The sequence below is a fragment of the Mytilinidion resinicola genome (assembly GCF_010093595.1).
Source record: "Mytilinidion resinicola strain CBS 304.34 unplaced genomic scaffold BDZ99scaffold_17, whole genome shotgun sequence".
Classification (NCBI taxonomy): Eukaryota; Fungi; Ascomycota; class Dothideomycetes; order Mytilinidiales; family Mytilinidiaceae; genus Mytilinidion; species Mytilinidion resinicola.
This window is the reverse complement of record NW_022985453.1, coordinates 1,038,841-1,064,620: the sequence shown is the minus strand read 5'-3', so window position 1 is coordinate 1,064,620 and position 25,780 is coordinate 1,038,841. Positions and strand designations below refer to the sequence as shown.

Here is a 25,780-nt window from a genome sequence, read left to right as displayed (position 1 = left end):
GGGCGTGGCTATACGAGTCGGCTGGCTGTATAGCCAGCTTTTCCGTTGCCATCTCTCTAGCTATAGAGAGGTAGGGTAGGAGGTCTGTCTGGTGCAGGAACCATTGCGAAACAGCCTTATTTCCCTTGTAGTTTTTGTACAGCTGCATATACGTTCTTATTCTAGCCTTAAAAAACATATCGCCTCTGCCGTTGCGGTGTTATTTGCAGTGCATTACTACGTGCTTTAGAGACTGTAGTATATGCCCGCAGGGGCACACGGGCGAAGGGTGATTGGGCACACGGGCGAAGGGTGATTGGGCACACGGGCGAAGAGTGATTGGGCACCCTTATACAGTGCAGGTATACGTTAAGCCCTATATATTCCGTTTGTAGGAGCGTAATAATCAAGCTTTCTGCTTTTATAAGCTTATAGTGTTTAGTTGCCTAATTCTTATTCTATTTCGTGTTAAGGGCCGGCGTAGGGGGGCCCCTTCGTTTCTTCCTGTAGGCCTTCTATTTATCCCTCCACCTTTCCTTATATACTTCCTATATTGCTCCTTATCTTAAAAGCTTATATAAGTTATCTAACTACCCTTTATACCTCAGGGCTAGTGCTATAGCCTTAACCGCGAGCCTCTTTAGTATATTATGCCGGCTCGGCTTATATTTAGGCGTTTTCCTAGGCTTATAGTGTCTCCTAATAGTGTTTCTAATAGTGCGGCACGTGGTCTTAATATGCTCTTTAGCCTGGCCCGCGCGCGTGCGGTCCGCGTACGCCACCGCAAGTTCCTCTAGCTTAAGCCTTAGGGGGGGGTAAGAGGTTTTATATTTAAGCGTCTTAATATCTGTTATCTTATACACCCCTGCAATAGTATAAAGGCAGTAGTTCTAGGCCGTTTTAAGTTATTTAATCTTCGCTTTGCTAATTTATTCCTTTATACCTGGCGTTGGAAACCAGGTAGTACACCTATATATAAGGACCGGCCTAATAACTGCTAAGTATATATACTATGCTTTTTAGAAGCTTACGCCCTATATTAATACTATTAGCCGTATAAGGGCTCCTATTTATACTATAGCCTTTTCCTTTATAATATATATATACGGGCCCTATTTAAGTTTAAAGTCTACCTAGACTTTAAGCATATAGAGCTCTATAATTAGGCCCTCTATAAAGCCCCGGATGTTTACTATAGCCTTTATATTTACTATATTTAAATAGCACCTTATAAAGTATATAAGGTAATACTTATCCGGGGCGAATACTACGCTATGCTTTTTCGCCCACTCTATACACCGTATATGCGCACTTTTAATTACCCTGCAGTTCTCTTCCGTGCTTTTGCTAAATATAAGGATATTAGTGTTGTCTATAAACCTATAGGCTATTATATTGCCTTTTTATAGTGCCGGCAAGAGCGTGCTTACAAAGAATAAGAAGAGGATTAGCAAGAGTAAAAATCCTTATAGTATGCCTGTATTAACCGGGATAGTTTTAGTAATATATCTTCTAATAGAGAGTTTTATAGTTTAGTCCTATAGGAATAATTCTATAAATTAGACTATCTATTTTAGTACACGTTGGACCTATAGGTTATATATTATTCTCTTATAAAATACTTTATTAAAGGCCTTTAAAATATCTAGGCTAAAAAGGAAAGTAATAAGGTAAAAGTTGCCCTTCTATATAGTTTATATTTGTTCCGTAAGAAGTTTTAGTACTGTCTATATAGATTATTCGGGCCTTATACCTATTTAGCTTAGTAGGAGTATACCTTTCTCCTCTGCTATTTTAGATAGTTTTCGTGCTATAATATATTTAAGCAGCTTACCTACTATTTCTAGCAGCGTAATTAGCCTATATAACTTTGCTATATTATAGAACGCTTTCTAAGGCTTGCGTAGCACTATAGTAATTAATTTTTTATATAGCTATAGGTGGTGCCCTATATACACGCACCTGGTAAAAAACCTAGCCAGCGTTAGTGCTAGCTGCGTTTCGCATTTTTTAAGGATTCTGTTAGTTATCTTTATAATACCTAGGGCTTTATCCGGGGCTATTTCTATTAGCGCGGAGAGGATATCTTCTACTATAATATTTTATAAGGACTTATACAGCTCTAGGTATTAGTATTCTTTAATATTAGAGAGGTCTGCCTTTATAAAAGGTAGGAAGAACTGTTCTATAAGTATTTAGGCCTTAGTTTTATTATCTATATAAAGTATTACGTTATTAGGCTGTAAAAAAGGGGGAAATTAAAGCGGTGGCTATAGTTCCTTTCTAATAGTTCTACCCTATTTAGCTAGCTTCTATACGCCTTTCGGATCTAATATAATCTTATCTACTGCGCGGCGCTATACTTTTATACTTTTTTTACGTATAGCCCTTTTCTTTCTATTATACTATACTCTGTATAAAATCCAGTCCTTTACTATTCTTAATAAGCGCTAGGTTCTATAGGCCTGCCTTATTTCCTATACTTTCTTAGTATACTCTATTAACTATACAGGTAATACTTATTTTAATAGCTTTATAAGTAGTATAGTTTTGTCTATTATAGCTTATATACACTTATATAGGCGGTGTGCAAATATATTAAAATCTTTCTCTATCTCCTGCAAGTTATTCTAAGTTTCTAGCTTATCTAGCTATATTACTAAGTTCTTTTATACTTCTTTCTATGCTATATTCTTCTATAGCCTATACTACGGGGGTTCGGCTGCCTTTAGTAGTAAGATATTAAACTCCGTATATATAGGCCGGTAATTAGAGTTGCAGTTCTATTCCTTTTATACTATAGAGGAAATTATTTATTCTATTAGCCACCCTATTATAAATATAAGGTTAATTATAGACTATAATATTCCTCTTACCTATATTTTTAGCCCTTTCTCCGTGGCTAGGTTTATACCTGCTTCGCGCGTAATACGGAGGAGCTCCTCTACTTACTCCTTAATTTATATAACTTAAACTTCTTCCTATAGCGGATAGTATAGGTTTATATTTCTAATAAAAATATATTCTGCTTTAGTATTATTTAGCAGTAGAAGTAGTTCCTATATAATACTGTTAAGGTTTAGGTTATAAATATTATAAATATAGATCCTCTCTCCCTCTATATAAAAAAAAAGGGTGTTAAAATCTAGTAAATAGTATATAACTAACCACTTATTAATATCTAGTTATTTATTAATATATATACAGGCTTTTATATATTCCTCTCCTACGTGCAGTAAATAGTATAACTTTATTATATGCGTTGTATATACTATATACCCCTGCCCCTGCCTATATAGGTTTTTCTACAGTTTTTATATAGCTAGTACTATAGGTTGCGGGCTAGCGTTCTCCGCCTTTTTAAGGAACTTTTTCTAGGTTATTAAGTTCTTATAAATGTTATACTATATAATAGTAAGGTTATTCGGTTGTTCTAATATTAGCTTATCTTAGTGTCCTCTTATTATTTCTTAGCTTACCTATTATCTACCTAGGTTCTTTACTTAGTATAGATCTATTAGTTAGCTAGGTTATTTTATAATAATAGTATTTAAACCTCTCTGCTTAATATTAGCTAATCGCCTCCGCTGTATATAGTTTATATAGCTAGCTGTAATAATACTTCCGGCAGTATAGCTAATCGGTTAGGTCGCGTAAATTAGGCGGGCTGCGTTCTACTTCCGATTCTAAATGCCTTATTAATAGCGGGCTGGTTCTTATCCGCTGTAAGCACCTTTTTTAGCCGCCTAGGTCCGGGTCTTTTTAAGGGTGCAGGTATAGTAGAAGCTATAGATACTATAAAGTTTATAAAGGAGGGCTCCTCTACTTATATCTCGAACTCCTCTATATATTACACCCTCTTTTTTAGAGCTATCTTCCTTATATACTATTATTTATTATATAACTGCGCTTGGAATATATATAGTTTATTGCGCTCTGCGGTATATTAGTATAGTATTGTCTATTTCTTATTAAAGGCCCTTTACTAGGCCCTCTTTCGAATAGTATATTCGGCACTGTATAACAGGTGGTTTTTGTTATAGTTTGCGCATTTCTTAATAGTCTTATCCGGGCACACTCTTATGTTATGCTCGCCTGCGCATACTGCGCATTTAACATTCTTTTTGCAGTATCTTGCAACGTGCCCGTAGCCCTGGCAGTTAAAGCACTGCGTAGCTGTAAATCCTGCCTTATACCTTAAGGCGTTAAGTATATAGCCTTCCTAAGCAATACTATTATTAATAGTATTATTCGCTATTGCTTCTGTTTATACGCCTATAATAGCCAAGCTTACACGCTATACTAGGTTTGCCCGCGCTGCGGTAATAGCTGCCTTATTCTTCTATATAATCTTATTAATTATAAGTCCTAGGTTATAGGTTGCATTATTTTCTATTACGTCCTTCTATAGACTTAGGTTGTTGAGGTCTATCTTCTTAGGCACGCTGTGTACTTTAATAAGCACCGTAGGCGTGCGTATAGTAGCGGAAGAGCCTAGAATAAGAACCTAATCCTTCTTCTTTAAAAGGGCGTTTTTTAATAGCTTATCCGCGATAATTGCCTTAATATCACCACTTTGTAGCTTCCTAATACCGCTAATCTTTATAGTTTCCGGCTCTCCCGCCGCTTATAGCTTTTTTATAATATAGTTGTTTATATATATCGCATTAGCCGCTTACTGGGCGTTGTTTTTAATATAGATGTTGATTTTATAGAGGTTGTTTATTACATCCTGTCCGATTCTTGCGTCCTGTCCAATTTGTATAGCTTGCCCGATTTATATTACCATCAGGGCCCTCGCTGCTGCAGCTGCGTATGCCTTGTTTCCTTAAGCTTTCAGCTCGCTAATACTCTTCCTTATATCCTTCATCTCCTTTATTAGTTCCTTCTATAGCGCATCCTTCCGTTCGTCTATAGTTCTCTGTATACGGTGGAGTCCTTCCTTAGCATCCGTAAGTCCGAAGAACGCGTTGTTAATGCACGCGACTATAGCCTGGAGGAAATCCATGCTAATAGCATTAAGGGGCTAACTCCGTAGGGCGCTTTGTATTTGTTGTACTTCGTTAAGTGCGCTTACAACACTTCCGTACGTGTCGAGAAGGGGCTTTTAGTTGTATTGTTGTTGTAGGTGTTGTTATTATTGTTGTTGCGAGTGCAATCTAAGGTTAGGGGTCGCGGGAAAGATTTAACCTACTGCAACACCACTACTACTGCCCGGAGGGCTTTATAATTGCGTACGATTGCTCTAAGTGCCTTAAGGAGCCTATTGGGACTCCCTTTAGCTTCGATTTCCAACGGCTTATTAGGACGACTGCATCGTGTTTTTCTATTAGGTTTACTTTAATGGTATAGGATCTTTGCTAAGGATAAGATTAAGCTTGCTAATATTATATAGAATGGAAATAGAAAGTAGATTACAGTGCTAGCAGCTATTTACGCCGACGGAAGTAAGCTCTCTTCTACTCTTATATACTAAGCCGTTTTAGGTAATATATAAAACACCTGGCTACAGGATTTTAACCCTAAAAAATATAGCTATTTCTTTAGATCTTTACTAAATAGATAGACCTTATATAATATAGGCTATGCCTGGCTTATAACTATATTCTAAAGAGAAATAAAGGCTAAGGCAAGGTAAAGAAGAAATTGGCGGCTGCTTATTATTAATAGCCACGGATCTTATATAATATCACGCTTTATTAACTTCTATATTAAGAATAGAATCCTCCTGCTTATATTTCCACCTTATTCGACGCATTAGCTATAGCTATTAGACGTCTCTTTTTTCGCTTCTCTAGCTATATAATATAATAATAAATTGGTGAAGTTCTAGCTATAAAATAAGGGCTATATAAGATTTATAAAGAGAAACTTCTTCTAGGCATTTTAGGCAGCATAAAAGCTTATAATAATACTAGAGAATATAGCCTTAGGCTTTAAGAAGACTAGTATACACCTATTTAAGCCGGAAAAGGTTTTAAAGCGGATTAGAAGAAGGTATAATAATAATACTAAGGTAGAAGCTCCTATACCTAAATTTAGCGCAGAAATATTCTACTAAGCTATAGAAAGGATTCTAAAAAAGGTACTAAGCTAAAATAACCGTGTATTTATACGCTAGGTGCATAAAATAGAGGCTGTAACGGTATTGCCCGTTACACGCGCTACGCCGTGGCGTAGCTTGCCCCTAGCCCTGCTGGCCCTAGCTCGCGGCCCGTCCTGTACATAGACCTGCCTCTGCCCCTGCTTCTGCTCTTCACCAATTCTCTTGATTCATCACACAGCTGTACGTAGCTATCATCAATTGAATCTAATGCTGGTTCATCTCGCGTTCATGTCTGATACATCGTCGTCGTGACAGAGGCACAGCTTAAGCTTATAGAAATATAAAATAAGAACCTCTATAAGGGCTTTACGGAGGAGAAGAAAAAGAGGCAGAGGCAACAGCCTCTTTTCAAGGCTCTTGCACGTGCAGAAGATGGATTTGCAATTGTGTATAGCCCCAATAAGGTACAGCAAGCACGTGATCTTAGGAGGAAGGAAGAAGAGGAGAAGCAACAAATTCTAAATGCTAAGCAGGATGCAAAGCTTTAAAAGGCTATACAGAAAAAGGAACAAGAGGTAGAGAAGCGGCAGAAGGCATCTAAACGTCGTCAAGAGAAGGAAATACGTGAGAAAATGGCACGTGATGCGAAGAAGGCAAAGGAACAAGCTGATGAGGCAGCCAGGGCTACAAAACAGGCAGAGAGGCAGCTGCTAGGAGAGAGCCAAGTAAGGAAGCTATTCACAGCTACATCTACAGCATCAAAAAAGCGAGATTTTGTGGTGATAGATGATGAGGAGGATGATGATGCACCGGAGCCTTCGGGCCGAGCTACACGTGCACGGAGACGCCCCAAGGCACTTGACGACTATGAGGTTGTGATAGAGTGAAAGAGCGGGTTTGGTTACCTCACCTCCGAGCTTGTAGGCTTGTATAGAAAGTTGTGTTGTGTTGAAAAGCTTCATTGTGTATTGTACGTGATTTTTGGTGATGCGTGCACGAGCCTGTCGCGTGCACGAGCCGGTGGCGCCTTCTATTCGTTTCCTCGATTAGCTGGTCGCCCGTTGTGCGTGCTTTACTATTTCTTCGGCCCACCTTTCTCTACTACGACTATCTTTGATAGTATGCATATGCAGTAGCGAGAGAAGAAAAGAGGCGAAACGCGATGGAAAGACGGCAGGGGGGAGGTAGGGTTGCCGACTTGATTAGGAAAGTCTTGGCGTGAACGCAAACTTGGAAAGTGTCGAGAGCAGAGTGAGGATTTACCCAGAAAGTGCCCGTGCGTTCGAGCGACGCACGGACAGAAAGGAGGGAGCTTCTGTGTCTGCGCTCGACACTTTACGTTTCGCGCCAAGTCTTACCGTTTAGGAGATGGATATATCTTCTGCCCACAACATCAACTCTGCAGCTTTTGGGCTGGCACATTGATGCTTTCCCTTGTAGAAAAGACGGGAAGAAACAGTGCTCGGTGTCTAACATGTGCAGTAGTTATTCAATAAAGGGCAGTTCCGGATGCTAAGGACAGCTGTAGGGGTCACGTGCTGCCCGTCTCCAATCTCAAGAATGTGTGTTCTGCGCTCTCCACTCCCGGTTGCATTCGCGCCAAGAGTTTCCCTTTCCCGGCTCGGTAGCGCACTGATAAAAAGTGCGTTTCGGTCCCACTCGGTGCTCCACGATTTTCGTTCGCACCAAGACTTTCCTCTTTGAGCTTGCAGACATCCCCGCTCACGAGGCGTGTCCTCCACCCTTTCGCTCCATCTTTCAACCAAACGTTCCATACCACGTCCCCCACACCCACCAACCCACTAGCCAATTATTTCTGTGTCCCGACGTACTCTACCGACCATTTCTACCGCTGTTACGGCGGGGATAGCCTCTCGGGAATCACGACTCATCGTCAAACTTGCCGTCCCCGAAAGCCCTAATCTGTTGGTAGGCCCTTTAATCCGTGATACCTAGCGCACGGAATGCCACCCATGAGTTGGCTGCCAATTGTCCGAAGAGAAGAGCGAGGAAGCCAGCCATGTGGAGATGACGCCGTCGAATCAGAGCTGGTCCAGCGAGTATGTGAAGTTTTCGAACAGAACAATGCCCGTTTAATTTAGATATCGTCGCGTGCATTGTGACACTGCATCGAGTAGCAGTTACCCTAGGACACAGTCCTGTGGGGCATCAACGAGCGCAAAACTATCGTGAGATGCGTAAGAATGAAATAATGAACTCCGCTAGAAGACGAACGAGTCGAGTGGCAATCTTCTATCCGGTAAGTTCTGAATTTGTTGCCCCTCTGCCTTGTGATTGCAGAACCTCCCCAACCTTTTCAATCTTCGCGATCGTAAAGCATTTGTTGGTATTCGACGTCCTATAGCGCCAACTTGCATGTTCTCCTCTCCAGTTCAGACATATCCTTTCCCCACCAAGAATTCCTCCAAGTGTGCTCTTCGGTTCCCCGAAACCATCTTTCTCTGCCCACAGCTCCTGAAGAACACTGCGAACTTTGTCCATAGGGCTTTTCAAACTTCGTAAAGTCTATTGTTCACGTTTCTAAGTAGTCATTTGTTGGCTATCGTACTAGAGACCTAGAAACGCTTGGCGGAGAGTTTCGTCTACTCCACAACGTTAGTTAATTCCTGGAACGAGGCTGGATAGGCTGGTAAGTGGTTAGGTAAGGAGGATGTTTATGTTGGAGCTCGGGCGTCAAAGATGTGCCGACCTATTTTCCTTTATGCCGTGTAAGTATAAACGACCTCATGTTTGAGCAGTAGGCGGCAAGAATTCCCATGACATCTCTCCTCAGCAACTGATACCAAGACTTTACCATCTTGAATTGCTTTACCGCTATAGTTACAATGGGGGGTATCGAAGTCTCCTGCTACACTTCGCACAAGAAAACAAATCCCCAACTCTGTATCCATTATCTTAATCCTTCCATAATCGCTCACTCGCTTTCTCAAGCATGGATGCTAGAATACGGCTAGAATCACCACTCTCGGCCAAACACCAGTTTTACTCACCCATACGCCGTCCATGATGATCTATCATGCTGTCAAGGAACAAAAGGAAAACTGTTGGAGAACCTTCATGAAGCCGCACCTCAGCTGTCCCCATCTGAAGTCTCTCACTCCAGCACCATTCCACGGTCCTCTCTCTCATCGTAATCGGCCAGAATCTGTTCCTGGTCGATCTCGTCCAACGCCAGCTCCCGGATGGCTTTCTCCGCTTCGGCTACCTTGACGGCCTCTTCAAGGGTGACCTTTTTTCGCCTCGCGAATCTCTTTCTCGGCCTCGCGAATGACTTTCTCGGCCTGGATACGCTTCAAGTTGGTGCGAACCTCCTTCTTAGCCCATTCAAGGTCTTTGCGTTTGGACAGGTCGCGCTTCAAGGCTGTCCTGCGGACGGCGCTGAATTCGGGGATCCGCAACGGGTTGGCGTGGGAATCCAGTCTCCTACGCAAGGTTGGACGAGGCGCCTCAGCACCGCTGTTGATGGGTTCTGACATGGCACGGCCACGTTTGCGATTATTGCTGAGAAGAGGGGATTCCTCTGCGTTGCCGGTTTCTTCTCTGTTCTTTTCGGAGACATTGATCAGAGCCATATTCTCGCTAGGCTGTTCTAAAGAGCCAGAGCCCTCTATTTCCATGACGGTTTGGTGGACAGAGGGATCGCTAGTATTTTCGCCATGTCCCTCTTCAACTGGTGTACCGGTGATTGGGAGTGGCTCATATTCTTGAAATGGAGCGAACCTAAAGTCCACGTCTTCCACTTCGTAGCTCCGAGCACAGTTGATGAGGGTCGCCTGGATCTGGTTCTCTGGAGACTGCATGTTGTCGTCGGTGTGGGGATGTTGCTGCGACAGTTCGTTGCGCAGCTGCGATGCTCTGCAGCTATGATGCTCTGAAGCTGGCCGTGCGCCGAACCCGGGGCTTACCAAGATGAGCGCACTGACAAAATTTGCAAAAGTCTTCGCACTCTGTGTTCAACACTTTTCCTCGCCATGCCAAGGCTTGCCCAATAGAGTAATATCCGGAAAATTCACCCGCGAAGACCGAAGAGCTGCCCGCGGCAAGGAATCGAAGAGATCACAAGCACACTCTGCACAAGGGAATAGAATTGCTGAAAGTGATCGCGTTCATGATGGAGAATAGACGCCAGAAGCAAAGAAGCATGTTTAGAGTTATTTCCATGTTTGATTTGGATTCAAGAGACTACCGAGCAAGTCCGCACGAAGTAGGCTCTGGCACAAGTGTTGCTTCCCACATACAATCCCGAAGGAACACGGAGAATGAACAGAAAGCATGGTATACCGTCCAAGACGCCTCTGACCTATCCATAAAAGTGAACATCGCCGCCCAACGGTACTCCCATTCCGTTGTCTCGGCGCCCTATGTACCACAAAGTCTGAAGCCCATAATTTACTTTGTACCATAACCCAAGAACACAACAGTCTCGGTTTGTTAGACCAACCTACAGAAAGCTTAGCAATCTCGCGATCGATCAGAAGTACGATGTAGACTCTGACAGAGGAGAAGACCCGACAGTGCTGTCTTCCTCCACGGATCCTAGCACTTCGGATCTAGACCTCGATGTCTTAGACTGCTCTTCGACTGACTCGTTTTTTGGGACATAAGGCATCCAGGCCTTGAACCGCTCTTCCACGGACTCCTCTTCCTCAACATCGGAAGTGTAGTCGCTCTCCTCCCCAGAATCCAAGTATTCCTCATCGGGCTCGGAGTCAGAGTCCTCGTCAGACTCCTCATAGTCCTCATCCTCATCTTCATCATACTCCTCCTCGGTCTCTGGGTCTATGAAGCTCCCCTCATCCGCACCGTTCTCTGGGTCGTCATCCTCCGGCTTGAGCTCAGGATCATGGAAAGCCTCGTCCGACTCGCTGTCCGATTCGTGAGTGCGGGACTCACGCTCCAAGAGCCCCAGTTTTTCGACAGCCTTGTTCTTCCAGCCACTAGGATCAACCATAGGGCTGAACGATTCGAAGTGCTCCTTGTGAGCGACTTGCAGTGCCGATACCTGTTTGCGCTCGACGCGCAGAGCATGGTGGAAATCCTCATTCGCGTAGCAGAACTTGTGGTACTCTTCATGGTCAGGATAGGAGAGGACAGAAAAGTCATCGAGCTGGGCCTGCAGGCTCTGAATAGTGAAACTGGAAGTATCCGGGCAAGGGTATGGAGGCCAGATTCCAATCGAGTTGAGACTGCGCTGGAGTGATCCGAGAGCAATGCAGTCACACAGCTCTGAGTGGTACTCCTCCTCCGTTAGGCACTTATCGGATACCAAGCAGGATTTGCGGCTCCTCACGTCGGCCAGCTGGGTTACCTGAGAATTGCAAATTGAGATCAAGTCAGGTATGACTAGGTTGCGGATGCGTAGAATGTTATCTGTACGGAAGGAGTTAGTGTCCGTTATTAATAACAGTGCATATGAAATGATGTCGCCAATCACCAGGTAAACCAATCCACTTACCAACAATGATAGTACGCAGTTCTAGATCGAAGACCTCAAGAACGATATCCGGAATACGAACCTTCGATTTGGTAGCCGTAGAAGCAAGACGGTGCGTGAGTGCCTCAAAAGTCTCCTCGTACCCAAATATCCAGGCGATGAAGATACAACCCTCGAACCCTGAATCAAGACCTTTCTTCATCCAAGGATCCACCCAATTATGCATCCAAGGCCTCACAAGCTCGGTGACTTCGTAAATGTGACAGATGTGGGCAAAAACCAAGAGCTCGTTGAAGACAGTGTGATCAGGCAGTCCACCAAATTGAGCGTGCGCAATGCGCAGGAGATCCAATACCATGCCAATGTCCTCTTCGAGGTGAATCTCATTTGGAGACGCGTCGATGAGAGCCTTCCACTTTGGACTAGCGCGACGAACGCATGGAGAGGAACAGAGCGCAGTGATCTCGTTTCCAGTTGTCCCAATGGTGATGCGAAGATCTCCTTCTGGATCGATGATAATAAGTTCTTCTTCCGGTGTGAGAGGTGACTCGTCGATCGATGAGGGCTGAGAGTGATTGGAGGAATGGTCGTGGGTTTGCTCGCCCTGCTCTACGTCCTCCTGTGAAGATGATGCAACGGCGTCCGGTGTGGTGTCGTTGTCTTGGTGATCCTGGACAGAGAGCTCGCTGTCCACGCAGGCATTCGTCTCCTTGTTCAGAGGCATGCCGTGGGATATTGGCGGAGCATCGATTTTGGCTCCCACGATGTCGTTCTTTTCAGTATGACCCAGCTCTTCAAGCCATGGGGCAGGAGGTATGGGATCGAAGCTACAAGAAGATGGGATCTCCGTCTTCTTAGCCGTCTCGTTCTTCGTGTCTCTCATCATGCCGAGGTAGTGTTTCCGTCCCGCAAACTCAAAATCCCACATGGACAAATCATAATAAGGCGTAGCCTCATAGCTGCCATCCATCTTCTCATCATCCCCGCATTCTGTCGGCTCAGGTACATCTTCGCGCTTACGCTTCTCTAGGAAACCGTCCTTTTGGGGCAACCGGACTCTAGCTCTACGACTAGTAAGGCTGTTTGCGCCTACGTGGTTGCTAAAGCTGGCCCCCGCTTCCAACTTCTGTTTCTCCATCTCCGACCCAGAGCCTTTATCCTCTGCTGTCTTCTGCTCGGTCTTCTTGCCCAGATTTAGGAATGCTAGGAACTGGTCGCCTTCCGCGGTGGGGTTGTAGGGCTTGCCTAACGTGGGACCGTCGGAAGGTAATGACATGGTCGCGTCTCCCTCGTGGAATTATTTCGCGTTGTCGACTGTAGAGGGCCTCGAGCACCCGGATGGAGGTTTTGTCACGTTAAGTCTGAGTAAACAAAGGGTTGTGAGTACGTAGGGGAGAAGGAAGCTCGTCAGGCTGATGCGGGGGAGCGCGTAAAGTGCTCACCTCTGGAGCTGGATATTCTAGGAAGCGCGAGACCTCAGTCGAAGGTTTGCCAACTGTGGATATAGGCTGTACAAGAAGTGTGGCCGGACACGTATGTTTGATGAGGTGGTGAAGTGGAGTTGACGCGGCGGCCGATCCATGGTTTGAAGTACCTGCGTATTCTAGACGCGTTGTAAGATCGGCCAATCATTCGACACGTCTGCACGTGACCTTCTCTGCATTGTTTCCAACCTGGGAAGATCCCAACGTCGACCCATTTCTCCTCGCCACAATAGCTGCAACAACAACAAGACCTCTGTTCGAGCCTATATACCTAAACCGGCTGTTCACCCTCGTAAATTCGACATTTTCGGCATCGTTAATGACAAATACGTCCACTGCTTGAAGCGCCTCGACTCGGGCAAGGGCATCGAGGAACCAGATAGAGATTGCCGAGTATTATACTTAGCTTCTTCCTTATTTTAATAATATAGTTACCTCTTAGCTTAAGGGCTCTAACAGTGTAATTAAAAACTATCTTTAGATTTCCACCAGTAACCTATCCCTTAACCCGTCGAAGCGCAACGCACGGTCCAACGCCAAGCGAACATCATTCTCAGATATACAAACAAACATTGTCAGGCATAATAATCAACCAGAACCCACCTAAAAAGACAGCAATTGATGCCCAATTATGCCCAGAACATTAAATAACATTAACTATGTTAAAAGGAAGGATTCTCGTACAAAACAAGCAAAAACACCCCCCTAAAGCCGGCGCCGCTGCCCGAGTTCTCTCCGCTCCGTATTAACAGTTGGCATGCTCCAGGGAGAGCCTCTATACCCTCTAGTCTTAATCGGCATAATCCTATAGCCATTTTTAAGCTATTCTTTACTAATAAAATAATAGAGAAGATAGTGCAGTGGATAAACAAGTATATAGAACAGCACCGGCCTACTAATATGCGCCTACTATTCCGATTTTGCCCAAAGTTTACAACAACAGAGGTACCGAATCTTGCCCAACGCCCACGACAATATGCCTTGCTTCTCGCGCACTATCGAATATATACCAAAGGGCTACGGAGAGACGTCATTAAAGCCAGGGACTGAGCCTCAAAAACGCTGGTTTCGCCTTGTTTCGCGGATCTCACAATCAAAGTGGCATATCAAAGTCACTTTCTGTGGGACGTTTCAATCCGACCAGTCCTTCGCATGAGACTTCCTCGAGAGCTCGTTCCAGAAGTGTCCTATCTATGTAGGAGCATCTGACCCCTGCTACACCCACAACCTTTTCTACGAGTCAAGCAGTTCCTTAGTCGGACAGTCCTGTAAGCTGAGATAAGTAGACCAGCGCCAGTTCAAGGTCTTTCATCAACGAAATGATATCCTTCAACCCAAATGTCGTCGGGAGCACTGCGATCTCCCCACACTTTCCATGTTCTAATTCCCACAGCATGATATTATTATTCGTGGGCTCTACGAAGGACTTTCGGTATCGCATTGCGATGGATAGGAGAGAGATGGATGAGATGAGAATTGTTGGGGCGTGGTTTAGCACGAAGAGACCAATGCACGGCGGCGGAAGAACCACAATGCCGACGAGGGCTGGGTGTCGTGATTTCTCGCGAAGGCACAGCCCACTGCCGTCACGACCGCATTCTGTCCGCCCTCACGACCGTATTACATGCCATGTGCCCACGTCGTAACATGATCTATCTTCACAAGCTGTCGGTACTCACGATGTCCGCTCTCGTCTTCCGCTTCCTCGCTTCGAGCCCTGTATCCCACCACTCCTCGATCTTCAAGAAGAAGTGAGGTGGGTTCGCTCTTGTGAGCCGTCCTTCTTTGAGCGCTGATCGTGAAGCGGAGAGAGCGCTCTCGGACAATGATCGTCGTCGGAGTATGCAGAGAGTCATACGGAGAGGCTATAGACCGGAGAAGATTGTGATCTTGGCTTGGTCTTGGCTCACACAGCGAGTCAATGTCGTTCATAGATTGTTGTGAGTCCTGTAGGTGAATCTGCGGTGAGTCGTGGAGACGTTTTAATCCGTTTTGTCTATTGAGGAAGTGCGATGAGAGAAGGATGTTTGGACGCGCGACAGCGCGCAACCATGAGGCTGATTCGGGAATGTACGTACCTGTAAAAACGAAGCCAAATTCAACACAATCATTGGTCACAAGCTGTTCGGCCTGGTGGTGGGGCTTCGTGTGTATTTGCTGGACTTTAGGTCTGCGGAATCTATCTATTTATAGCTAGCTCACGTTCTAATTTTATATATTTCTAGATCTCGGTTTTGCGGCGAAAATGAGTGCATCGTCTGTCCCGGGACAGGGTTGAAGGCACATGTGTGACAACAGAAGGGATGATATGAGGATGAGAGGGGCTTAGTTCTGTTGGTGATCGCGAAGATCAAAGGCGGAGGCGGCTTGGCCATTTCTATCGCACCCAGGAGAAACCAGGAAGAATAGAGAGATGGTCCGGGGGTGGAGCTGGATATGAAATGGAGGTGGACGATTGGCGTCCATTCTCAGCATGTGTACTTACCGGAGCTGACCCGAATCAGAAGAGCTAAAATGGAGGAAACTAACTTCCATCTAACCCTACATATTTATTTCCAAATCAAGCTCGATACCACTATCCTCCCCGGGTCCCAACTTCTCATTGTTATCTCTTTCTATGACCTCCTTGAACCAACGCACATCGAAAAGCCCCTCATTGACAGCCTCGGAAAATATTTCGACTCTCTCCGCCGGCGCCTTCTTGACGTCCAGATCCGGTGCTATAAACAGAATTGCTGATAATGGGCGCGCCTCAGGCACGCGTTGAACGCGGCGACGGACGGCGGCCACCCGCTAATCTACTCTAAGCCTATTTTTCCTGCTGACAGGCAAGGGACTCTCCGTAGCTCTGGGACTTTACCCGAGGCACAGAGAAGGAGTCGCTGTAGAGACCAGGTAGAGTGGAACAGTGAGGAGTGTTCGGGCCCGGCGGGTGAGGTTTGCGGTTCTGCGTGCTTTGGCGAGGTCGGTCATGTTGAAATCATTTGGAACCAAGTGATATTTTTAGCCCATCAGTGCAGAATGGCGAACCACCCAGCGCAAGGATAGCCCTCAGGATAGTCCCCAGGATGATCCCGGACGCGATTGGCTAATCTTAATTTATTTTGGCGTCTATCAATGCATGTCACGTATACAGGAAAGCAAGCCTGTGCTCCGGGTCGGAGTATATCTTAGCGGCAATGTCGGCTTTGCAGGACTTGCCATGGACCATTATACCCCAGCAATGAAGCGCGTAGCTCTTTATTCTAGCGTTCTGGTCGTTGGTCCGCGCGCGTTGTTGCAGTTTGTAGTGGGTAAGGTGTCATAGTAACACCGTGACACCGTGGAGGATTGTGTGCTGGCAGGTTTCACCACCCTATTCTGAGGCGCAGCAGTTGGTATCTATGACTAAGCCTCGAGCGAGTTTTCTTTCACGCCTTCGTGACCGCTGCCAGCCCAGGTGAATAAGGCCTTGCTTGCCGACGGTGGCTCGCTTCGCCACATCGCTATGAGGCGCAGTGCCAAGATTGGCGGGACCGAAACACGCGATGGGGCTAAGTCTCGATTGATGACTTTCCCCTTCTCCCATAACAACCTTGAAACGCAAACTCTATCTGTCTCGCGAGCAGCTTGCCCTTGTGCAATCGGCCGACTGGGAACGGTATCTGATCCGAAATCACGCAGCCCGCATCAATACAACCTGCCACCTATTTCCGCGAAACACGCCAGACAACCGCCGTAAACAAACCCCACCGAATACATCCCGCTAGTCCTATTATCGCCACAACATGGCTGAACCGTCGCCCGATTACAAAAGGCTGTTTTTCGAAGAGCAGCACAGACGGAAGGCTGCAGAGCTTGCTCAGGAGGAAGAACAGCGCAGACGCGAAGATGCAGAGCGGGCGCAGGAAAGGATCGAAGAAAAAACGCGCAAGACAACATTACTAGAGCTCCTCGACGCATGTCATACTCACCTATACTCCGGCCTCACTGTACAAACCGATGCAACCCTATCAACGCGAGGCGACCCTGCAAACGCGAATAATAAACTTCGGCCTGAAAGAATTCTCGAGTGGGAAGACTTTCCCGCACAACAGGAAGCGATTTGGGACGAGGTTATGGGCTCAGAATTCGTCTTGGAACGGCACTTCACCTCACTACATACCTTGGAGGAGTCTGGAGAGGGTATCCGGCAAAGGATGATGAGCTCTGAACTGGATTTGCATCTCTTCCAGCGCTCCACCCTCGAGGACCACATATCGTCAATCATCTCGCAGCTTTACAATAACAGCGCACTTCGACGGAAATTTCAACTGCGGGGTGCAATCAAGTTTGAGAATCACGCCAACACCCTTAGCCCAGAATCACAGCTGGAAGCGGGCATACAACGGATAAGCGTATCAGGGGCTCCGCGACGCCGGTCACCACGCCTACAAGCCCAGACAATGCCGGTAGACTCAGCAGATCTGGTAGCCACAGAAGTCGCAAGATCATCCCGGCCTCGTGCAGACCAATTTTGCGTGTACAACACATCTAGCACGACTCCAAACTCGGAACATCGCATTGCTGCTTTCATCATCGAATATAAGGCACCACACAAGCTCTCGCTTGGATACATCTACGAAGGCTTGCATGAAATGGATCTTGAGGAGGTGCTCCGCTGCGCTGAGGCCGATACTGCTCAAGAGCGCTTCCGGCGCCTGATTGCTGCAGTCATTACTCAAGCATTTTCTTACATGGTCCAGGCTGGCTTGGAGTATGGGTGCGTGAGTACCGGCGAGGCGTTCATCTTCCTACGGGTGCCTGATGATCCTAGGACGGCCTACTATTTCCTATCCGTCCCTAAAGGCGACGTTGGGGAAACTACGGGATGGGCTCTAGATTCTGAAGGGGCAAATCGGCTGCATCTAACCGCTGTCGGACAGATGCTGGCGTTTACGCTTCAGGCGTTAAAGACACCACCTCGGAGTCATAAGTGGCGAGCTGAGGCGGCTGTTATGCTAAACAGCTGGGAGGTTGTGTATGACGATCTACTTGAGACAATCCCTACCCAAGACGCACCATCATCAGAGTACCGGCCACCTCAGCACAACCAATTCCTTCGCATGTCGCCTGTCCAGCTCCGACGGAGACCAACTCAAACCAGCTCCCTGAATTGCGAGCCAGCGCAGGATCAATATGAAGCTAGCGACCAGGAACCTGATCCGGACACTCCGAGTCAAAAGCGGCCCTTACCCCGGCGTTCAACCCGTAGCCAGGCCACTGCCAGCAACTCGTCATCTAGTCGTGATTCCCGCCGCGGAGCGCAGAACGGGAGTGGGCAATATTGCACCCAAAACTGCCTACGTGGTTTAGTCGAGGGCGGTCCACTTGACGTGTTGTGCCCAAACGTACGAGATCATGGGGAGAACTATCATCGGATCGACCGACGCCAATTCCTTGTTCTAGTTCGCCAACAACTCTCAGAAGACCTGGATACCGACTGCAAGCCTGTAGGCATTCCTGGAGCATGCGGTGTTTTGTTCCAAGTTAGACTAAACTCGTACGGATATACTGCCGCCGCCAAATGCACCCCGATTGACTTCATTCATCGCCTACGTAGGGAGGCTACCATCTATGAACACCTTCGTCCACTCCAGGGCGTCTATGTGCCAGTACATTTGGGTAACATCGACCTCGTCTATCCCTATTTCTACGAGGGTATTACGGAGCTTGTTCATATGATGTTCCTTAGTTTTGGAGGAGAGCTCATCTCTCGACACATTACTGCCGATAACAGACTATTCATCACTCAACAGTTGGAGTGTTCAGCTCAGGCCATTCACAATTTAGGGGTCCTTCATCACGATCTCATGCCTCGCAACATACTGTGGAATACGGAGGTTGGCAAAGTTATGGTAATCGACTTTGAGCGGGCGGAGGTCGTGAAGCCACGGGCTGCCCTAGGCATTATATCACCAAACCGAAAAAAAAAGAGAGCAAGTCCGGTTAAACAACGAGGAGAAGAATCTTTGTTTACACGGGAAACGCGACGGGCAGCTATTGAATTACGCGGATTAACATAGCCCTCGACTCATTTGACAAGAAGCCCTAGCTGAGCGTTGCAGAGACATGGACGGATGGGACGAGATGGAAGCTGATCACTTCGAGCAACTGGTGCACACTGCTATTCAAAGCCTTCCTCCTGGGCGGAGAACTCCCCTGCAGCCTTATGCATAAACCAACGTCATAAATGTTCCTCCTCCACCAGGAGGATGTCGATATAACAAGTCTCCCCGCCATACCACTGCGTCGCCAGCCTTCAATTTCATCGAAGCGTCATTCCAAGATGTTTGCGATGGCGATCGATCGTAAGATTTTTCGATCAAGATGTACCAGCCATTTCCGGAGTCAAGGCCTGTTAGAGCTATGGTAACATAAATTTCTTCCTTGCCCGCACCATAGACCTTTTTAGGGTCCGCGTTGTCTGTTTCGCGAAAGACTCCTACGTTGACGGATCGTAATTGAGAAACAGGCTGACGGTCGAGGAACTGAGCGAGGGAGGGGTCGTCAGTTTGTTTCTACCGTTGTATTAGCACGTATTCATGAAAACCACAGCCGACTTACTTTGATAAATTCGTCTCGTATATTGATGCAGATGGATGGCACCTCATACTCTGTGTACTTCTCCGTCGCTCTCTTAACTTTCACGCCACCCGATACAGCCGAGACTGCTTGCTGAACAGGCGATAGGGAAATCGCTCCCGGGATGACTGCATAGCCTACGCCGCTTGCCATCGAATGCTTCCGCAAACGGGGTAGCAAGATGCAGATGCAGTCGATGTCGGGGTACTGCTTTATGATCCTGTGAACTATTAGCTTCAGCGCCCCCCCCCCCCCCCCCCCCCCCCCCCCCCCCCCCCCCCCCCCCCCCCTCCCCCCCCCTCCCCCCCCCCCCCCCCCCCCCCCCCCCACTTCCCTTCATCACGGGGTCTTCTTACGTCGAGACGAACCTATCCATCCCCCCCGCGTCGCCGATGTCGAACTTCACAGTGCTCGCTTTCTCGGCACCATGTTTCTGCACAAAGGCGTCGAGGCGGTCCTAGCGGCGGCCGACGGCGACGACTTTGGAGCCGGAACGGATGAGGTGCTCGGCAACGGCGGCGCCGATGAGGAGGACGTGGGAGGGTGTGAATGGAATCTTCTCTTTAGAAACTAAACTTAGAAATGGGAATGGAAGTGGTAGAGGCGTGAGAGGGATGTGAAGATGGAAGATCGGATTTGAAAAGAACTCTTGGGAAGCTGAGCGAAGAGGGAAAGCTGGAGCTCATATATTTCAATAGCTAGGCAAAGGATGAAGCAGACGTGTAGAGTGAGAAGCCAAGAAACTGATTGTATACCCATCTCGGAACGGTGATGGGGCGACGTTGAGGCCAGCCAACCAGCGCCTGCATATGCAACAATCTGCATACCGTGTTAGGCCTAGCTGCCATTGAAGCCAACAAGCACTGATGTGTGAAGTTGAATCGTTATTTTAAATCAATGTGACGTTGCAGCGGCGGGGTCTCTGCAACGTCTTTGGGCAGTCATAGCGATGACATCACCGCCAAAGGTAATTTTCTGTAAATCAAGTGTCACATTATTAGACTATCGTTTAAACATCAGAGACCTACCCACATGAACAACAAAATTTCCACGCAACATCCCGCAGTACGTATTCATACACAGGTTTTTTCCATTAACCACCCTTTGGCAGACTCGCTAAAAGAAGCACACTTTTCCACCCACGCAAACCGATTATTTTCAGACGCCATAAGTAAACCCCTCCCTCACCTTTCCTCTCCCACTTCCCCCTCAAATGCCACAGGCACAGGCACTGGCACAGGCGCAGGCACAGGCACAGGCACCCTCTCCACCCCCACCTCGCCGCCCCTCAGCGGCACCGGCGCCCGCTCATCATAGTAAACGTATTCTCTATCTCTTTCCCTCTCACGCTGGTCATACCCAACAGGGACGTATTCAACCCTCTCCCTATCATCCGCATAGCGCGGCTGATAGGCCTCACTCCGGACGCGGACGTACTGCACCGGTTCGCCGAACTCATCCACAAACTGCGGCGGCTGCGCATCTGCCGTCTCGGCTGCGAAACGGGAGAAGTAACGCGCGGGTGGGGGCCCAGCACCGCGATGGTCGTCAATCGGGACGTATTCCCTGGAGCCCTGGCGCAGTGGGTGGTAATACGGGTCGTGATCCCTCTCATCCGTATAGCGGTCGAGACTCCTATCCCTGTCTCGTTCTGCGGCCGTGGGTGGTCCTGGGGTTTCTCCTTCTTGATCTAACCGTCTCCGCTGCTGGTCATACCTCTCATACCTCCTTTCGTATCGGCTGTGCGAACGCTGAATGCTGTGGCCGCGGGCGTATGTGTCGCGGTCAGCCGCACTCATGTATCTCGCGTACCGTGAAGGCACGGGCACTTCTCTGCGGCGGTAGGGTCCCGGCCCTGGTCTCCTTGGAGTATGTCCTGAATCCGGTGTATGCCTGCCATGACGGGAATCCTCATAGTGGAGGGAGCCATTTATCGGAATGGGCTGAGGACCTGAGGGCGTGTTGGGGTCTGGACGATCATCTGCGGGCGCTACAAGGATTGGAGGGGGTGGCGTGTATTTGGAGCCGTCGTCGTTGTCCTTTGGAGGCCATGGCTGGCGGAGGTCCCCCTCATCCTTGCGGATGTGTTGTGGCAGCGGAGGTGGTGGCACAAATTCGTTGAGGAAGCGCTCTGCGTCAGTTTCTGCTCTGGCGGGCGACTCGCTTCGTGAACGAGCCCTAGCACTCTCGGGACCATAGCGATATCGATCCATTCCTGGAGGGCCTTCCGTGGCACCAAGTTGGCTTGGTCCTCTGTAATAGCCCCTGGACTCTCCTGGTGGAAGACTTGGATACACTTCACGATCGCGATAGACCGGCCGTCTCTCCCGTATTTCCTCATACATTGGACTAGCATCGCGGAGGTAACGTGTTCCATTAGGGCTAACTTCAATGTATTGGCGAGGTGGAGGTCCGGCGTATTCATCGTCCATGGGATCCCGTGGTCGCTTCAAAAAAAGTGCGTCAGTGTCGAAACCATTTACCGGGTAGTACTGCGGTCCACCTACGATATATCTCGGCTCGGCATAGTAGACCTGCCTACGATCATCTGATGGCGGGCTCCAGGAATGAGATGGCCTCCTGTGAGACGCTCCGACGGCATGTCTGGAGTCTCTGACCAGGGCTGGTCGAAGTGGATCATATTCCTCCTCACCCGGGCGGCGAGGTAGATTGGCCCGACCATGTAGAGACTTACGTGGAGTAGTTCCCAGGCCTTCATCCAAAGCGTCAGGCATATCCGTGTCCAGCTTTGCACTCTTGGGTCTGTTAAGTGATGCCGATGCTACGCCAGACTGATCCACTACTCCGATCCTCGGTAGAGGAGTTGGAAACAGCGTAGGAAACACTGTTGCAATGATATGCAGCTTATCATCATCCATTCCGGGAGCATGGATAAGGCCAGATATTGATCGATCACTGGGAAGCTCGATCATGTCCTCTTTCCAATCTAGAAGCCGGAGTTGCTGGCCGTTTTGGAAGGTTGGCCGGGGTCCAAATCGCTCCAAATGAACTGACTTGAAATGAGAGAATAGGGAAAGTACATGATATGTTTTTCTGTCTTCGGGTCGAGATACATTGGACATGGAAAATTGATTGATGGGTTCAGATTGACACGCCTTACAAGCAAGTCCGGCGGCAGACTTCAGTCCTGATAGGGAATGATTTTGAACAGCGTCGGAGAAATGATCCAATGTTGGTTCGTGATCGAATTGAAGCTGGAACTTGGAAATAACACGCTGCAACAACACATAGACTCGAACACTGTTTGGCAAATCCTTGATCCCAGAGGTACTGTTCCAAATGTCCCGAGCCATTTCCACGAGGCTTCTCACCTGTTCATCGAAGAGGGTAGTGCGGAAGGGCTCATCTTTGTCGGGTTCCTGAGGCATGGGGGCAGGGGCAACTGGCACGTGTTGTGGAGAAGTCTGGAAACCAAAGCCATTGGATCCATTTCCAACCGGGACGGAAGCATTCATGAGTGGCGATGTCGAGTATCCAAGGTATCCTAGTTGATACCCGTTGTATGGATCCATGGGCTGTGGCTGCGCATACCCTTGCGAATAGTTGTAATTCGCTCCGTGAACCGGATTGGAAGGAGGCGGAGGGGGTGGAAACGGGCCGTTGAACTGCGCTCCGTACGGCATGTACGGACTGGGGCTTTGGAGATGGATAGACATCTGGGGAGTAGTCGTACCTCCGCGGGAATACCCACCGTAGTAAGGCGCATAGGCAGAATGACCATGGGCAGGCATAGAAGTTGGCACAGAATGACCGTAACTCTTGGCTGCACTTGGATCCGGATGGAATGGAGGTTCCTCTGGCCACTCGGCTTCCCTCCAGGAGACAACAACATTCCCTACGCTGAATGCACTGGTGTGCTTGGCTCCGTAGTGCTGAATCACGCCTTCAAAGCCGTAGTAGCGGAAGTTTCCGTCACAGCCGTTGCAAAGGAAAAGCTCTTTTCGATACTGTTCGGTTAGAGGCTTAATCTTGTTGTCGTATGTCCATTTCATGTTCTCCAAGATTAGGGCCCTCCGTGGAAGTTGGTCTGGCTGGTCCAAATCCATGCCTGGGGCATCATCGGCAGTCCTATCCTCTCCGGAAACATCAGAATAGAACTTCTGACGGACATGAAGAAGAAGTTCCGCGGCAAACTTGGGACTGCTGTCATAGTTAATTGATTTGTCACCGGCCCACTTGAACCGGATGAATTCATCTGCGTATGAAGAAAGACGATCGCGAACGGGCTTCTGGGAGTCTTCCCATTCTCGGTCAAGCACTTCTTTGACTTCTTTGTTGCTGGCGTCCTGTTGGCGCCGGTCAGCAACACGCGTTTGTAGATATGCCATCCGTGCTGCCTGTTCGCCTTCAGCTTTTTCCGCGTCCGCTCTCTGAGCAAGTAGGCGGGGCTTCAGGACTTCCCATGAGTTGTCCGTCATTGGCTGTGATATTTGTATTGCTGCCTTGAACGATTCCATGTGGCGGAGTACATTGGCTGGAATGGGTGGAGACAAAGCTTCGCATCGACGTTCGATGTCGGCTTTTCGGGCTGCCTTTGCTTCGTTGGCATCGTGAATGTTTCGTTCTGGGCGAGGATGATGCAATGGCGGCTGCGAGATGTGCTGCGGAGCATGCATAGGCTGTGCTGAAACGGCTGGACGTGGAGGTAGCAGCTGTGTGGATGTTGCTAGGTTTTGATTAGGATTCCATAGGGCGAGATGACGAATACTAGGGTCATCGCGGAGGACTGTTGAACAGAACTGATGAAATCCACTTACTGGCCACAGGTGTTCCATTACTAGGTCTAGAAGAAACAGCCGCACGAAATGGCGAGGCCGTCTTCTGTGGGAGACTTGGGCCTGGTGATGTAGATGTAGACATTGGGGTTCTTCGAGTGTCTTGGTGTTTCAGCCACCACTGGTATTTGATCTCCCATTTTTCCCAGCCAGCGGAGTTGCTCATACGAGCCCGTCCCCGACTTTCTAGACCTTTGAGCCACTCTTCGGCGGCAGCTGAGCCACGGCTTTGAGCTTCAACGAGTTCCGCCTCCATTTCTTGTATTTGAGGTTTGTAGTAGACTTTCGATATTTGGAGGCTTGGAGGCAGCGCGGGATCCTGTAAGGATGAAGCCGCGATGACATTGAGATCGGAGGTTATGAAGGCGAAGGGAAGTGCGGGACGCAGGGCGGACGCCGCAGAAAAGAGCAGTGTAGTATCCTACGCGTTGTTAGCAAATGGCGGCACGCCACTAATTGTAAAACTTACCTTTTCGCATCTCTCATTCAAACAGCTGCCACACGCACGAACCCAGAAGGGCCATATGATGCGCACGCCATTCGGACCAGGTCCTTTCTCCCATGCTTTCTCTCCTGGCATGGAAGACGGAGTGCTTTGGCAGAACTGACACGATTTGCCCATTATCAGGCTCCATAAGTCGACTTCAGAGAAGCCTTCAGGAGGCTTGGAGGGTCTAGTTGGATGGGCTTTTCTTGCAGCGATCCAAATAGAGTCGGATCTGACAAGACTTAGACGGCCAGCCCCGCTGGAGGGAGACTGAACGTCGAGGAGATAGGAACGAAAAGATCGATTTACCTGCAACAGTCTTCCGAGGGTTGCAGGCGAACAGGAAAGGAAAACATTCTGCCAGATCTCTGGCGGAAGGCCAACGCAGGGGAGAAGACGTGAGGAGGAAGGAGAGCTTGAGACGGGATCAAGTTTGCGCTTTTTGTCTGGGCCAGAGTCTGAATGCTCTGCCTTGCGCTTGGTTGGTGTCGGGCCATGGTGTTGTACAGCCGCGGGCGTATCAGACTCCGAGTAGAGGTCTGACGAGGATGCGACACTGGGCTCGCGCTCTTCCTCCTCCATTGCGCCTCCCAGTCCCCGCAGTGCCTCTCATGCGACAGTGGCTCGATCGGCTGCCGCCATGAGGGTGTTGGTGGTGGAGCAAGTGTGGCTGTTCGAGGGCAGACGGCAGACGGTAGACGGTTGCAGTGGGCAGCGGGCAGCTCGATGTGCTTCTCGGACGGGTCTCAGGCAGTGCAGAGGAGGTAGGCAGAGAGGGAGAGGCAAGATGGGCTGGCAGTGTATGGGGCGGGACGAGTATAAGGGCAGGCGAGGAGAGCGTGGAGCTTCACTTTCATGTCGCGCTGGACGAATCACAGCGCCCGGAAAGGTGAGGCGAGCTGGCATGTTTTCGCTGCCCGTCGTGTGCCC

General features: G+C 48.3%; 6 protein-coding genes across 6 annotated transcripts; 1 reads left to right on the top strand and 5 right to left on the bottom strand.

Annotated features, from left to right (window-relative positions):
* Positions 1 to 9,100: 9,100 nt before the first annotated feature.
* On the bottom strand, positions 9,101 to 10,000 carry BDZ99DRAFT_104304 (uncharacterized protein). The gene has a single exon (XM_033712344.1). The coding sequence runs from the start codon at positions 9,844 to 9,846 to the stop codon at positions 9,265 to 9,267; it is 582 nt and encodes a 193-aa protein (XP_033573082.1). The 5' UTR covers positions 9,847 to 10,000; the 3' UTR covers positions 9,101 to 9,264.
* A 517-nt stretch (positions 10,001 to 10,517) lies between these two features.
* BDZ99DRAFT_480103 (uncharacterized protein) lies at positions 10,518 to 12,756 on the bottom strand (the record flags this gene model as incomplete). The annotated part of the gene is made up of 2 exons (XM_033722314.1): positions 10,518 to 11,416; positions 11,502 to 12,756. 2 exons carry the CDS (start codon positions 12,754 to 12,756, stop codon positions 10,518 to 10,520), a joined length of 2,154 nt encoding a protein of 717 aa, XP_033573081.1.
* A 3,788-nt stretch (positions 12,757 to 16,544) lies between these two features.
* Positions 16,545 to 19,080, top strand: BDZ99DRAFT_539609 (uncharacterized protein). Its single transcript, XM_033726675.1, has one exon. The coding sequence runs from the start codon at positions 16,732 to 16,734 to the stop codon at positions 19,006 to 19,008; it is 2,277 nt and encodes a 758-aa protein (XP_033573080.1). The 5' UTR covers positions 16,545 to 16,731; the 3' UTR covers positions 19,009 to 19,080.
* Positions 19,081 to 19,942, bottom strand: BDZ99DRAFT_104182 (uncharacterized protein). The gene is made up of 3 exons (XM_033712341.1): positions 19,924 to 19,942; positions 19,550 to 19,787; positions 19,081 to 19,503 (listed from the first exon to the last, which is right to left on the bottom strand). The coding sequence occupies exons 2-3, from the start codon at positions 19,718 to 19,720 to the stop codon at positions 19,153 to 19,155; spliced, it is 522 nt and encodes a 173-aa protein (XP_033573079.1). The 5' UTR covers positions 19,721 to 19,787; positions 19,924 to 19,942; the 3' UTR covers positions 19,081 to 19,152.
* Positions 19,943 to 20,105: 163 nt separating this feature from the next.
* On the bottom strand, positions 20,106 to 20,600 carry BDZ99DRAFT_104194 (uncharacterized protein). Its single transcript, XM_033712342.1, has 2 exons — position 20,600; positions 20,106 to 20,542 (listed from the first exon to the last, which is right to left on the bottom strand). Exon 2 carries the CDS (start codon positions 20,390 to 20,392, stop codon positions 20,144 to 20,146), a length of 249 nt encoding a protein of 82 aa, XP_033573078.1. The 5' UTR covers positions 20,393 to 20,542; position 20,600; the 3' UTR covers positions 20,106 to 20,143.
* BDZ99DRAFT_466387 (uncharacterized protein) lies at positions 20,534 to 25,592 on the bottom strand. The gene is made up of 4 exons (XM_033720756.1): positions 24,833 to 25,592; positions 24,346 to 24,784; positions 22,075 to 24,254; positions 20,534 to 22,014 (listed from the first exon to the last, which is right to left on the bottom strand). The coding sequence occupies exons 1-4, from the start codon at positions 25,430 to 25,432 to the stop codon at positions 20,752 to 20,754; spliced, it is 4,482 nt and encodes a 1,493-aa protein (XP_033573077.1). The 5' UTR covers positions 25,433 to 25,592; the 3' UTR covers positions 20,534 to 20,751.
* Positions 25,593 to 25,780: the final 188 nt, after the last annotated feature.